General features: G+C 43.0%; 1 protein-coding gene across 5 annotated transcripts; it reads right to left on the bottom strand.

Moving 5' to 3' along the window:
• Window position 1: 1 nt before the first annotated feature.
• On the bottom strand, window positions 2–11,978 carry LOC139630212 (zinc finger protein ZXDC). Of its 5 annotated transcripts, XR_011693130.1 has the most exons (12): window positions 9,917–11,978; window positions 9,329–9,481; window positions 8,908–8,986; window positions 5,740–5,870; window positions 5,399–5,569; window positions 4,171–4,958; window positions 3,617–3,704; window positions 3,327–3,493; window positions 3,027–3,128; window positions 2,125–2,627; window positions 1,566–1,616; window positions 681–768 (listed from the first exon to the last, which is right to left on the bottom strand). XR_011693130.1 is itself a non-coding variant. In XM_071493414.1 (11 exons), the coding sequence occupies exons 1-11, from the start codon at window positions 11,907–11,909 to the stop codon at window positions 682–684; spliced, it is 3,810 nt and encodes a 1,269-aa protein (XP_071349515.1). In that variant the 5' UTR covers window positions 11,910–11,978; the 3' UTR covers window positions 2–681. The 5 variants fall into 5 exon arrangements, 3 of the variants coding, with proteins under 3 accessions (XP_071349515.1, XP_071349517.1, XP_071349516.1); XR_011693131.1 differs by lacking the exon at window positions 1,566–1,616 and having other exon boundaries at window positions 2–768; XM_071493414.1 differs by lacking the exon at window positions 2,125–2,627 and having other exon boundaries at window positions 2–768.
• Between the last annotated feature and the right edge of the window lie 452 nt (window positions 11,979–12,430).

Here is a 12,430-nt window from a genome sequence, read left to right as displayed (position 1 = left end):
AAACTGTTCAGATTGTGCTTTAATTCTTTAATTCATCTGTGTTTGGCTCTGCCATTCTGTAAACCCACAACTAAATAATAAATAACAAACATTAAATTATTACAAGAAGGTAATAACTAAGTACATACGTATATAAACACGAGTCATGTTTTCAACATGAACTTGGTACTGCCATAGAAAAATAAAGCTAACAAAACGTAAGAAATCAAAACAGCAACAAATAAAGAAGATAACCTTCCGGTGGAGGTGTGCACAGTGTGAGGTGTCTGTAAGGCAACTGGAGCATAGATAGCACACTGACTGTGCATGAGTAGCAATGTGGCACCATGGAATAGACACCACTACTGTTAACACCCACAGGACGCAGAAGAACAGGGAGCCTCTCATGATACTTTCACATGAGAGTGCTCTCACTTAAGGGATCAACATAATCATTTTCTAAAGAAAGTATCCTCATATCCTTTTCTCAAGGTGCATTATCTGTGAAACCATGTCCACCCCCTCCCTAAATCACACTGACCACATGTTTACAAAGACTTTCCAAGTCCACGGAAAAGACAGGTCAACAGTTTGATGGAGTATAACATCTCAAGGTGTGTTTGTTGATGCAAACTGGAACGTGATGAGGTGCCAGAGAAATCCATCAATGCAGCAGACCTGTGACCTCCAACACTGTGGTGATCACTCCAAGTCCTGAAGGTTGATTGTGCTTCCTGTGAACTGGGAGTTGTCAGAAGCGTTGTCCTCCTCAGCCATCACTGAGGGTTCCTGTGAACATAAACACAGAGTTCAATAATAAATATAATAAAATAAAATAATACATTATAATAAAATAAACTTTATGTAGCACTGTTCAAAAACAAGTTCACAAAGTGCTTTACAGTCATAAACAACAGAAAATACACAGTACAATTGTTGTTTTCATCCAAGTAACTGCTGTACTCTGCTTCAGTGTCGCTCCCCTCATTTAGGTTGTCAATGTCTAAACTGTAACTTTAAAACCGTTTTTGTGAGCTGAGACTGCTGAAAACATTCTATGATCAACTGATCAAAGTAATAGTACTATACCAGTAGGACAGCCTGAATATAAATAAATTCTTAATGTCATTTTAAACTTTTAAAAGTGCGATGCGACTATTGCACATGCTCACGTTGCGATGACAATGCTGAAATAATATATTGCGCAACCCTAATTAGTAATAGTGATGGAGAGTGAATAACCAAATTCTGACAAAAAGTCACCGTTTGCTTAGGGAGGGCCCAACAACCCAAAAAAGACAGTAGGTCGGGAGCTAATGAATGAGAATAACTCTTAAGAGATAAAAATTGCCTTTAGCAGTAGGTGTATATTCTTGGTCAGCAATTGCCCCCTTGTCTAGATAATCTGAGACTATTCCAAAACACCATCTGAGACCCATTGGGCTTTTGTTGGCAATGGAAAAGGGTTTCATCAACATTTACATCCAAGTCAAATGACTCTGCAGAAGACGCACTTATTCTACGCACGGGAATGAAAGAGTGAGCACAGCTTCAAATACATTAAATCTTTAAAAACATATAATCACCGATCGAAGCATCTCACACGTAGGGTCTGACACTTTTACAGGAGCACAAACCTGGGGATAAGATGGGACAGATCCATGTTCTCAGTCCGAACAGAAAGGCAAACTCAACTGGCAGTGGAAAAGCCGTCAATCGGCTTTTATTAGCAGGTTTAGCCGCACTTAAAAAACCTCCTTACTTCATGTTATCAAACTATAGTTTTGGCAAGTCAGTATGGTCATCTATTTTGTGAATGACACAAGTCACTTTTCCAGATTGTTTCACTTTTAACCCTGTAATGCCTGACCCCAGAAATAATGGACAGAAAATTCTGATTTCTTGAATCTGGAACCTTTATTTGGCCCTTTCACAAAATTTGAAAAAAAATAAATAAATAAATTACAAAAAATTATTTGCATATAGGTTTTTCCAAATTTTATACACGATTTTACTACATACTAAAATGCAAAAAATTATGTAATTATAACTTGCTTCAACAGATTAAGTGTTCATGTTAGAATATTACTAAAAATTTCAAAGAAAATGTCACTGGAAAATCGTAAAAATCGCAATTTTCTTTACCTTGATCCAGTGAGTTGGGAACTATCTGAAGGTGGCCAACTTGGATTGTCCCATGTACTGTGTTTGAATTGTTGTAGTGATAAAGGTATCCACCAGGGGTTGGAAGACAAGTATCAGATTGGATACAAGAGGGTTTTGACTGAAGTTTTTACCATAAGGTGATGCAATAGGTCTCAGAAATGCTTGTATCAAATTTGATGCATTTGGCATTATAGGGTTAAGGAGACATGCTCTGTCTCCTAGAGATGAATCTGCTTTGGTGAGAAAAGTGCAAATCAATCCAAGAACAGCAGCAAAGACCATGTGAAGATACTGGAGGAATCAGGTACCAAGTATCTATATCCACACTAAAACAAATCCTTTATCAACAAAACCTGAAAAGCTGCTCAGCAAGGAAGAACCCACTGCTCCAAAACCACCACAAAAAAGCCAGACAACAGTTTGGATATGCACATCTTACCTTCTGGAAAAGTGCCCTGTGGTCCGATGAAACAATAATTGAGCTGGTCGGCCATAATGACCATCATATGTTGGAGAAAAAGAATGAGGCTTTTAAGCCAAAGAACACCATCCCAAAAGCAGGACTGAAAAAGTGTCTGTGAGCAAGGAGGCCTACAACCCTGACTCAGTTACACCAGTTCTGTCGGGAGGAATGGACCAAGATTCCAGCAGCTAATTTTTGCATGTAATAAAAAAAACAGTCAAAACAATTAAAAACAAAAAAGTGTTTATGTTGAAACAAATCTTTCCATGCCATGATTTTCATTTTCACATTGTTTGATTTGTTATAAAATATAACCTCATTGCATCACTAAGTGGCCTTGTATGCCTCTCACTACAGCTGCTGGCAGTGTTGATATGAATAAAAAGGCATCAGGAAGTGTAGATGAAAGCTCTCTCACCTGTAAAATGTTGACAGGCAGGTCCACAGTGAGCTGAGAGTGGGAGCTGGAGGGCTGAGAGCTCAGCTGGAAGGCAAGATCCCCATCACTGGCTGGGTCATCCTGCATGTACACACACTTTGATCAGCATGTCTTTCAACAGCCAGATGCCATCAATGCAGCTGATTCCTTGTCGTTTAGAAAATGGTTCTCTCAACACAGGTCAAAGAATTATTCTAATGTCAGGTGTCTAACATCAGAGCTACACACAGACTAACTGGGAAATAAACTGTATTGTAATCAACTACCTGGGGATCTCACCTGCAGCAGCTGAATCTGGACATACTGTGCCCCGGTGACAGGATCACGCAGAGTCAGGCCCCCATTGCCTGATGCAGCTCCTTCACCATAACGGACACCAGAGGGAGCCAGCGTTGCCGGAGAAATAGCTGCCTTTGCTCCTTTGATTTTTCTCTGGCTGGAACTCCCTGAATTGGGCAAAGACAACATCACTATGAATCGCTGTTACACAGTCACTCCAGTCTATGGTCTTCATCTAGTCTGAATGAGGAGCATTAAATAAAGACTTGAAATTGGTCAATGAGTATTACCAGAGGAGGCTGATGGGCCTCTTTGCCTCTTCTTCTTCTTGGCCAGCTGGATGGCTCTGTAGTCAGTCCTGGCTGAACCTCCACTCTCCTGACACACAAAATTGGTCAACATTAGGTTCCAACCAGTTATTATTATCTGCCAATTATTTTCCAGATTATTGGTTTATTGTCTGCTCTATAAAATGTCAAAAAATAGTCAAAATGTATCGATCATAACTATGCATGCTAAGAAAGCCAGTAAATGTTGACATTTGAGAGGCTGGAAGCAGTAGAGTTCTTGCTTAAAAAGTGAACAGTTGATCGATTATGTACCAAATAGTTACAAAATGATTTTCTGATGATTCAACTAACTAATAACCAAGTCATTGTCTCAGCTTTAGTACAGTTCACTTTATCAAGCCACAGTGAAGCTAATAAAAGCAGATAGTTGTGCCATTTCAAAAAAATTCCACCCTCTCATACCAAAGAATACAAAAAGCAAATGTTGTGCACTTCCTCCAGAACAGGACACTCTGCAGAGATTGCGACTGTATCTAAAAGACTGTGTGACTCACTAGGAAGGTGCTCGGTGACACAGCGTTGACTTCTGGGTCTTTCTGAGGACTGAAGCTGCTGCTGTGAGTGGGGAAAACAAACTGGGTGAGGACTTTTCCTCCTTCTGGAGGCCCCAGCACCTCCACACAGCCCAGCAGGGGCCCCACCCCACCCTGACCACCAACCTCCACCACTGTGGACGGTGAAGCTAGCATCTCGGCCACGGGAGCCACAGTCAGGGGGGCTGTGGCCTCTACACTCAGGACACTAGAGGCACTGAGTGGGTGTTGTAGAGTGGGATCCACAGAGGCACCAGCCCCCTGCATGGTGAGAGCCGTGAGTGTTCCCAGGGCCTCTGGGGTAACTGTCTGCACATCATCCAGGTTTAGGGTGCCCTGTGGGGGCAGAACGTCACCCGCTGTTCCATCCAGAACATGGTGGGGGCCCATGTCAGCACTGGCTGCTAGGATAAGAGGGTCCACAGTCTTGGCCAACATGTTGCTAGTGCTGGTACCAAGCGTGGTCCCAACAGAGGAGGGATCGATGGTGAGGATGCCTGAGTTGACCAGGGAGAGGTCCATTGTGAAAGTGCCATTAGAGCTACTGCCGCCAACAGGAATCCCCACTCCGATACCTGTGCCTGGAGGTGCAGGGCCTCCGGGCACAGCAGAGAAAAGAGAGCTGAGGTCCAAGTTGGTCAGCTGGTCGCCCCCGGCAATACCAGGACCAGTAACTGTGGTTGAGTTGGAGCTGATGAGCTCACTACTGGGAGTCAAGGTGGGCGTGGTCTCCATTTGGTTCAAAACATCTGCGATGGATGATGAAAGTGAAAAGCAACAGATTCTATTAGGAGAGGGACATGCAGCATACTTAGCTGCACAATATGCAACTGACAGTCATAAACTGAGGGTGATATAATTAAAACATTACTGAATGTGACAAATAATCTTGACCGACTATGATACATATGGAACACACACACAATTTCTTCCTCATCTTATTATTGAATTGTATTATCCTTGACGCTTTGGCAATGTGTTCACCTGAATTCATGCCAATAACGCATACAGAATTGAACTGAATTGAGAGAGAGGTACAGAGATTGATTATCCATCTCCCAGAAAGGGGGAGAAAAGTCAGTGTGTAGTGTCAGCAGTATTGGCTGCAGGATATTGAGTGTTGTCATACATGAAGAGAAACAAGCACTGTAGTAAATTTAGACAATAAACTATAAATGTAGTTACTAACCAGGACTAAGGTGGTGGTGTTTAACCATGTGGCTCTTCAGACTGCTGCGGGAGGAGAAGTGCTTGGAGCAGTTTACCACGGGACAGCGGGTCCTCAGGGTGCTGGTGTCCTGCTTATGCTTCTTGGAGTGGATGTACAGGCTGCTGCGTGCTGAGAACTTGGCATTACAGCCTAAAGAAAAACATACAGGAGACAAATATCATAACATGATTACCTGTTTAGAAATCTTCTCCCCATTCACTTGGGACTGATCAAATAGTCTGTTGTGATTAAAAAAGAACATGTGCATGTGCATAACCACTGACTTACTCATACATTTTCTTTCTGGTACCTGTACCCACCTTCTGCATGGCATTGGAAGGGCTTGGTGCCCAGATGGGTGATACTGTGACCCTTAAGGTGCTCTGCTCGTGTGAAGGACTTTCCACAGCCCTCCTCTGTACAGACAAAGCGACGGTCATCATCGTGTTTCCTAATAAACGCAGAGAGGGAGACTGGTCGGTGAGAAATTCCCATACATCATTATAGGTGTACCGGAGGTGTACAAAGAGTGGGGTTGGAGAACGGCACTGATCTCACCAATTCAGTTTTGAGTCAGAAAAGTTCATTTTAATATGATTCAATTAAATTTGACTTGATTTAATTCTTGATGATTCAGTAACATCGGATATACCGAAGTTCTCAGAATTTATCCAGGGAACTTACATTTCTTCTATATTCAATAAATGAGAAACACTGTTGTTTCCCCAGATATAAAACTGTGGACCAAGGATTTAGTTTCCTTGGCAAATTAAAAACAACCAAAACATATACTTTGTAGGCTTACATGAATGAAACACTCAAGCAAAAAATAGCAATAACAAAAAACCTGCACCATTTACAAAGGCATCATCAGAATATTGTTTAAAATAGTTTTATTTCATACAGCTATACATTGACTGTCAGTAGCAAATGCTTCAACTAAGTACAGCACATCCATTTTAATGACTTTACTTTGAGGGCAGACAGGGCAGAAACTCTGCACTGACTGTGTTGACAAGACAACGGTCTGTATCTGCATACAGCGTGCTAGCTGGTGCAAGCTAGCTGGTAGTTACAGAGGCCCTGTTTAGACCAGGTATTAACATGCATCTTCATTGATCCAGTCACAAGTAGTCACCTCTAAGTATGTCTGTTCACACCTGGCTTTAAAATGCATCTCCACACATGTCGCTAGTGACCACTTGTGATCGGATTTCACTTTCCCGCTTCATATGCAAATAAATAGGTATACGGTGTGGTACTCAATCAATCTGACAGATGTGTCTGTTATCAATGTGCTTCTGTGTATGTGCGTGTGTGAGAGAGAGCAAGTGAGCAACAGAGAGAGTGGTCCAAGCGAATCGTTACGCTGTGCACAGCTCTAAAGTAAAAAAGTGAAATAAGTATCATAACTGTGGCAGGGGACGTCAGTGTGGCCAGGACGCATTGCATTCACACTGCTAAAAGAAAGTGGCCACAAGTGGCCCAAACCACCCCCAAATGTGGTTGGAGTGATCCAATGTCAAATAGAGATGGGCTTAATCCGATCCTATATCTGTATCGGGTCCAATATTGACATCATTCACTATTCAGATATCGGACTGACAGTTCCGATCCAGATTCCAGTCCGCACCCTTGCGCTGGACCATGAACCTGCCACAATGTAACATGAGACAGGTCACTGATTCAGATTCGATTCCAGATCTTACCGTGAACCCATGGCAACTTCAGCGTGTAACTGAGTGGGCAAATAACATTAGCTGCCTAAAATGTCATTTGTTTTGAAATATTTTAGCCTGGAAAGGCTGAAAAGCAAGACAGCTACTTGTAATGTGTGTAAAGCCAGCGTTCCGATACAGTCGCATTGTACAATACAACCAGTTTAATCAAACACCTGCAGAAGTTTCACATGAAAAAGTACCAGGAGTTCATGCTAGCCAAGGGACAAGGCGACACCACTAGGCAGCAGACTCTCGCTGATGCTTTCCAGAAACGCGATAAACCTCCAGCAGACGACTCAAAGGCTAAAGGGATTACAGAGAAGTTGCTCAACTTCATTGGACTCGATGACCAACCACCATCTGTCATGGAAAATGTTGGATTTCGCAGCCTGTTGGAGCATTTAGGGCCCAGGTATAATCTGCCATCCGGAAAATAAATTTCAGACATGGCTCTACTCTTACTATACAATCCTCACAATGTTGTTACCGCTGCGATTGTCCTAACACTTGACCTGTTTAGATGATGCAGCCAAGCGTATTGTTGACGTTTATTATAAGTTTATTATCAGTTTTACTTTTCATTTCATTTCGTTTTAATTTCAATGCATTTATGTATATTTTTTGCTCTTCTAATAAGAAGTGCTGTGTGGTTTATTTTAGCCACATGATGTAACCTTAAACAACACAATACAAACAATAAGAATAATATTAAAGTAAAAAGAGCTCTTGAATCAGAATCTGTATCGGTATCAGCAGTTGTGTATCAGAATCGGATTGGAACTGAAAAAATGTGGATCGACCCATCTCTAATCTCAAATGTGTCCTGAATGAGTCTTGGGTGCGCTCACACCTGAACTGAGAGCTGTCCCGCTCGTGACTGAATCACCTGAGACGGATGTAATACCATGTCTGAACAGGGCCAGACTGAGTAAAACAGATCCCTGCATGCAGTGGGTCTGTACAGACTGCATTTCTTCACATCACAGTTGTAACTCAGGCTGGCCAGCTATCTTCTATGTTACTTTTAACTTAAACCTTTTTAGCAGTTTTCAGTGTACAACATTTTAACATTTAGTGCAGATGTACACATATATACACTCACCTGCCACTTCATTAGGTACACCTGTCCATTTGCTTATTAATGCAAATATCTAATCAGCCAATCACACGGCAGCAATTCAATTTAGGGCATGGAGACGTGGCCAAGACGACATGCTGAAGCTCAAATCGAGCATCAGAACGGGGAAGAAAGGTGATTTAAGTGACTTTGAACGTGGCATGGTTGTTGGTGCTTTTTCTTTTCTTGGCTTTTCTTTGGGACGTGGTGGAGATTCGCATCATGGATGTGCAGCCAACGCCAACACACACACACACACACACACATACACAATAAACATATGTTGGGCGAGCAGGCAGGATCAGTGGTTTGTGGTTGTTACATGCTTTGGCAGTTCAAAAACACTTGTACAAATAATTTAGGAGAAAGCATAAGTACATGACAGCTTGCAGTAGTAGGCTGCAGTACTTCCCATTTTTTTTCTCCATGCGTTGACATGTATGAAAATCAAAATCAAATGAATGCTGTAAGCATACTACTCGATTAGTATAAACAGATTATTTAAACAGAGTTTGTAATTTAAATAGAAATTATTCTGTCCCAAGCATTTTGATCCACAAGCAGTTTATAGATCGATTGATAGATATTATAAACATAGACATACATGCACTCATATGGCTCTACTCCTTATTACGTATTTGACAACTTACCGTTTGTGTCGGAGCAACTTTGACATGCTAGTGAAGGACCAGCCACAGCCCTCCGAGTCACAGACAAATGGCCGTTCACCTGGAAACAGTACATTGTTGGTACCAGCGCACATAAACTGAGGCTATCACCAAGACACCATGATGCCCTCCTTTTAACCAAAGTAACCTATGCAGTACAGTACTACTCTCATCTGAAATGAGTGAACAGAGAGCAACACATTCACAGCCTCATGTGATTGGGGAATAACTAATTCTTAAAAAAGCCTCAAACACCTCTGTAGTCTGAAGGCTAATTGCTGTAGTGAGCATTCAGACTACCGTCTGACCCTGTACCTTTAGGTCCACTTAAAAACCATTAGTGCCTCCCTTGTATAAGTAGAGGGACACTATGGCAATATCACTGACATTCAAATCTGCTTACCCGTGTGACTCCTCATATGGATCTTGAGGCGACAGGCCTTGTCGTATGTCTTATCACAGCCTGGGAAGGTGCAGGTGAAGTGGCCCGTTTCTCTGAAGTGAGTGCGGTTATGGGAGAAGAGAGCACTGAAGGTGATGAAGGTTTTCTCGCAGCCTGTAGGAAGACAATGGTAAGATGGAAGTGCATTTTGTAACAAGAATATATAAGAGTTTCCCATATTAAGTTAATTACAACATTGGGATTTCAAAGATTCAATTTAACGTATTAAATTGTGGAACAAGGATTTAAGTGAACAATAAACAGGCTGCACTAACACCAGCTAGTAAGTGCTCTGTCTGACATAAGGCTCCTCAACATAAAATAATTTGCCTCGCTCATCTCTTTGGAATAAAGCATTAAACTGATGGAGTAGGTGAACATGACTGTGATGTGTATGGTTTTCTAACATCACCTTCCACATTAGCAGCTCCAAATGTTTTGTGCAACTTTGAACAGGCTATCCTACGAGTTGACTGGCTTCGTCCATTGTGCGGTTGTATATTATAAAACATGCAAAAAGTGGAAATTGCAAAATGAGCTTGGTGTTACCTGGGAATTCACATTTGTGGGGCCTTTGCGGCTCAAAGTGGACCCTCTGGTGATTGGTGAGTCGTGCAGCACTGCGAAATCTCTCACTGCAGATCTCACAGATAAAGGAATTATCATGCTCATGAACTTTGACATGAGCTTTAAGGTTGTACACTGTGGTGAAACGCCGCCCACAGCCTTCAAATTGGCAGGTATGTGGTCGCTGCTTGTCATGTGACTGGAGATGCCGTTTTAGTTTGTAAGAGGTGGCAAAAGCCCAGCCGCAGCCCTCCACAGTGCACTGATAGGGGCGTGGATCTTCTGCATGGTTCAGGAGGTGCACCTTGAGTTTCTGTCGTGTGTCAAATGTGCTGGAACAGCCAGGTTCTGGGCAGCCAAAAGAGGTCACAGTCTCTTTCTTAGACCTTATTGGTGGCATAGACTGGAAGTCCTCATTTTCACAGTCTGCCACTGTGGCTTTGGGGGATGGGATGACCAAATCAGCCTCTTTTCCAGCACACAGTGCCCCTGCCTCCTGTTTGACAATGGAGCAGGAGTCCAGAGAAGTGCCCAGCTCTGATAATGAGCAGTCATCCACCAGAGCCAGCTCTGAGTCACTCACGGACAACCCCAGTCTGGGTTCTTTCTGCTGGCTGACACTGGATACTGCCAGCGTGCTGATCTTCCCGATGGATTTAGTGCCACTGTCATAGTTCAGAAGAACAATATCCTCATGGTCTTTCATGCCTAGGTGCTCCTTCAAGCTGACCATGTCATCCTCTTTGTGTACATGCCCCTCTGGTGGGGCAGCGAGAGTCAGTATCCCGTTTTCTATGGTCACAATGATGCTTTGGTTGTTTATCGTTATAGTTCCGGAAAAGGTTTCACTGGCAGGCGGACTTGTGGAGGCCGTGACCGGGTTTGCACCGTCCTGCAGCCCCGTTGAGTCTGAAATAAAAGCCATGGTATCCATGGCTTCCACGATGCCCGAATTCCCTGGAATCAAGGCACTGCTTTCATCATGATCGGACTGCGGCGAGAGCTCCCTGACCAGTTTACCTTCATCGTTTTCGGTGCAAATCTGGCCACAAATCTTCTCGCCATATTTGTTTGTCAAAACTACGTCTTCGACAGTGTGGTGACAAACATTCTGTTTAGCATTCACCGCGACTGAATTGCCTTTGACCAAATTGAAAACATGCTCCGTTTTTTTCAAGGCCAGGGCATCAAGACAGTTCAAGTTGTCACTAGATTCACAGAGAAGTACGTTACTGCTGTTTCCAACCTCCATGGAGCCACAGGGACTCGCCTTAGAGCTCTCTTGCTTTTTACCTTTTATATTATCGCCGTCCCCAGATGACACATCCGGTCGGTGTTTGCTTCCCTGACCGCTGCCATCCTCTTGAACGACATTGAATACAACATATAATTCCTGGGTGGTTCTGTCTGCCGTGCTGACGTATTCCGGCGGAGCAGCGCTTCGGCCGGCCAATGTAGGCTGCTTGAAGGCGCCGTCCTCACGCTGCTGCCGTAAAACTGGAAATGGTAACGTTAGTTGCCGCTGTGGCATCGGTTCCTCTTCCCCTTCAAACAGAGGGAGCTCCATTTGCATTACCGTGTCCACACTTTCTATCCCATATTTCCACGCAGCTCTAAGAGACTCCTGAGAACCAAGTAGCGCGTTAAGCTCGTTCTTCTTCCCCGTGTTCACGTTATTAAGCCTATCTCTCGGTGAACTAGTTTTATTGGCTGGTTGCGATTTGCTAACAGGCAAGCTAACCGTCCTGCTGCCATTTTCCGCCAGTAGGCGAAACGGTGATGTCCTTGGCCTGTTGTTGTTGTTGTTGTCTCGTTGTAGTTCGGGCAGCTCCAGTTGTCCGTCCGCTTCATTTTCGGTGCAATTATAACGATGTGTCGATCCCGTCGTCGATCGAGGAGAAGACGAAGTGGTTCTATGAGGGGCGCCATGTTGAGAGTGAATGTTTTGGGCATCAGAAAGCCCCTGAATTTCCATCTTGGTATCCCTGTAGCAGCAACACAAAAAAGGCCCGCCCAAGTGGCCGGAGGTGATCCACTGAGCCACTACACAGTTTACAGCAGGCCGAGTGGTGCCTTCAAGTCCACCGTGAAAATGCTGGTGGGGCGAGCAACTTAACTGATCTATAAAGCGTTCTTGCCTATTTGTCATCTACCAAAACGTAGTCTTATGTAAAAATTGTCTGAATGATGACACATTTTAGGGAAGTGTTTTAATACCCAAATTTGACATTTTTACAATGGCCTGCAATGCATAAGGTATGCGGTCTTGGTAATTTATTGGTAATTTAAAAACAAAAAATCAGTACATCAAAAATGGTCCTTTTTTGTTTTGTTTTTGGAAATTCGTTTTATCGTTATTTACTTTGAAACCAAAAACAGATTTTATTTTGTTATTATTTTTGATTCTAAACGAAAAACGAAAGCACGTTACCTACTCGTTTTTTGTTTCCAAGCAAAAGCGACAAAACCAAATAAAAAAGTTAAAAAAAAAAGGTC

This window comes from Trachinotus anak, unplaced genomic scaffold (genome assembly GCF_046630095.1).
Source record: "Trachinotus anak isolate AG129_WGS33_773 ecotype Australia unplaced genomic scaffold, CSIRO_AGI_Tana_v1 ptg000013l, whole genome shotgun sequence".
NCBI classification, from domain to species: Eukaryota; Metazoa; Chordata; class Actinopteri; order Carangiformes; family Carangidae; genus Trachinotus; species Trachinotus anak.
This window is presented reverse-complemented; position numbering and strand designations above follow the sequence as displayed.